The sequence below is a fragment of the Rhagoletis pomonella genome, unplaced genomic scaffold, assembly GCF_013731165.1.
Source record: "Rhagoletis pomonella isolate Grant_MI unplaced genomic scaffold, Rhpom_1.0 Rhpom_scaffold_02282, whole genome shotgun sequence".
Classification (NCBI taxonomy): domain Eukaryota; kingdom Metazoa; phylum Arthropoda; class Insecta; order Diptera; family Tephritidae; genus Rhagoletis; species Rhagoletis pomonella.
Window position 1 is genome coordinate 692 of NW_023460836.1, and position 2,081 is coordinate 2,772.

General features: G+C 39.2%; 1 protein-coding gene across 1 annotated transcript in view; it reads left to right on the top strand.

Annotated features, from left to right (window-relative positions):
* Positions 1 to 1,415: 1,415 nt before the first annotated feature.
* Positions 1,416 to 2,081, top strand: part of LOC118753270 — a 1,355-nt gene continuing 689 nt past the window's right edge. Inside the window, exon 1 of the mRNA XM_036488145.1 lies at positions 1,416 to 2,058. Within this exon, the coding sequence (XP_036344038.1) occupies positions 1,506 to 2,051 (546 nt within the window). The 5' untranslated portion in view covers positions 1,416 to 1,505 and the 3' untranslated portion in view covers positions 2,052 to 2,058. The remainder of the gene's footprint in view (positions 2,059 to 2,081) is intronic.

A 2,081-nucleotide genomic window follows, 5' to 3' on the forward strand; every position in this document is an offset into this window, starting at 1 on the left:
ATAATCCCACAAAAAAGCTTTGCGTACAGAAAACAAAGATCGTCATCAATGTGCTTAAACGAAACCCTGCATTTTGTAGCTGACAAAAAGAGTAACAACGAAAAAGTTTTTATTTGCTTCCTAGATATAACTGACGCATACAACGGGGTCGACCTCGAAATCTTACACCGCACGCTGTTGGAATATAACATAAACCCAAAAATTGCTAATTGGACGAAAAACTTCTTCTCCTCGAGAATACTGACTCTAGGGCCACATGCGGTGGAAGTCAATAATGGACTCCCTCAAGGTAGCTGTTTGTCACCAATACTTTTCAATATTTACACGGCCAAGCTTCACTGTATAAACGATAGCAAAACGCAAGTTTTTTCAATTTGCAGATGACATAGCAATAATTTCGCACTGCAAGTCGGAAAAAGCTGCAATCCTCAATTTGAAAACCCAAATTATTAACATCCATGGGATCTGCAACTCTATAAACCTGAATTTCAACTTGGAAAAAACGAAATTCATGTACCTTTCTGCAGGGAACAAAAGAAACTTTGAACTAACAATCAGTGGTAACCAAATTGATCAGGTAGTCACAACAAAATGGCTGGGCAGAATTATTAACTCGAACTCGACAATCAAAGGGCAAGTTGGAAAGGTCAAAGACGAAATAACAACAGGTAAAAATTTACTTGCAAAACTGACTACAATAAAAGCAGGGTTAACACCCAGAATAGGGCTCAACCTATTCAAAGTATTCGTAAGATCCAAGATGGAATACAGCAACACCAGCTATGCCAATGCTCCGAACTGCTACAACAAAAAACTACAAACAATAGCAAATGAATCCCTGCGTAGATGCTTAGGAGTTCCCCCCTAACACACCTACCCTAGCTCGATATGCCATAGCATGCGAGCTGCCACCGCTAGCAAGAGCAGTTTGGTTAACTTCAAAAGAGCTGACCAAGCAATGGTTTCTCAATCCAGATTTAAGAACACAACTAAAAAATAGTAGACCGGTCAAATCAAGCTACAGCCACACCTTTGAGAAATTTAAGGACATTTTCAATCAAATTAACACAAACACTACTTTCATCAGACACCCTAATCTCAAATTAATAGACTCAAATCTAAACAAGTCCAAAAACAATGTGGCGCATGAACAACTACAAGCTATCTTTAGAGAACAACAAGCATACTATCTTGATCAGGGTTTTCACATATTAGCGACTGATGCCTCCGTGAGTGAAAATATAGTTGGTTGTGCTGTATACGACAAAGCAAATAACGTCTCCTACTTATACAACATACCCTTTTACCGGTCGACGACGTTTGGGGAATTAGTAGGACTGTTACAGGCGGTCAAACTTGCTAAAAAATATAAGTGGAATAAACCATGCATTTTTACAGACAGCTTGGCCGCTGTAAAACTGTTAAAACGACCGTTAACCCAGAACCATATAGTGGCCGAAATCCACAATCAAATTGCCAATTCACAAGTAGAAACTGCAGTCATCATGTGGGTACCCAGCCACGTAGGCGTAGCATGTAATGAAAAAGCTGACACTGCAGCTAAAACTGCAGTGAATCACGGCCAGACGCTTTCGATTGACTTAACGCCACAAGAGGCACTTATACAAATCAATACTCTACTATGGACAGAGACTAAGGACAAGATAAAGGAAAAATGTGTAGACTGGGACCATAATATCATCAATAGTTTTGCGATGAAGGAAAGACGACCTTGGTTTAAGGACAAGAGATTTGACTTAGAGCCTTATGACATGAAGCTCCTCAACAGACTAATTACCGGACACACATACAACAGCATCTATTTACAACAATTTGTACCAAATGTTAGTGAATACTGCAACACTTGCAATACGCTGGAAACTCCTGATCATCAAATCTTCCACTGTGATAAGTACAACGCTATGAGAACGAAGTTTAAACTCTTTGACACGTACAAGACCATAAATGAAATTATCACCACTAAAAAACCTGAGCTTTTTAAAGAGCTAATAAACTTTTTGCGAGAAACCAAACTAGATGGAGCACTCTAGGCCATAGGTAAGAATCCAGAACTGTGTATT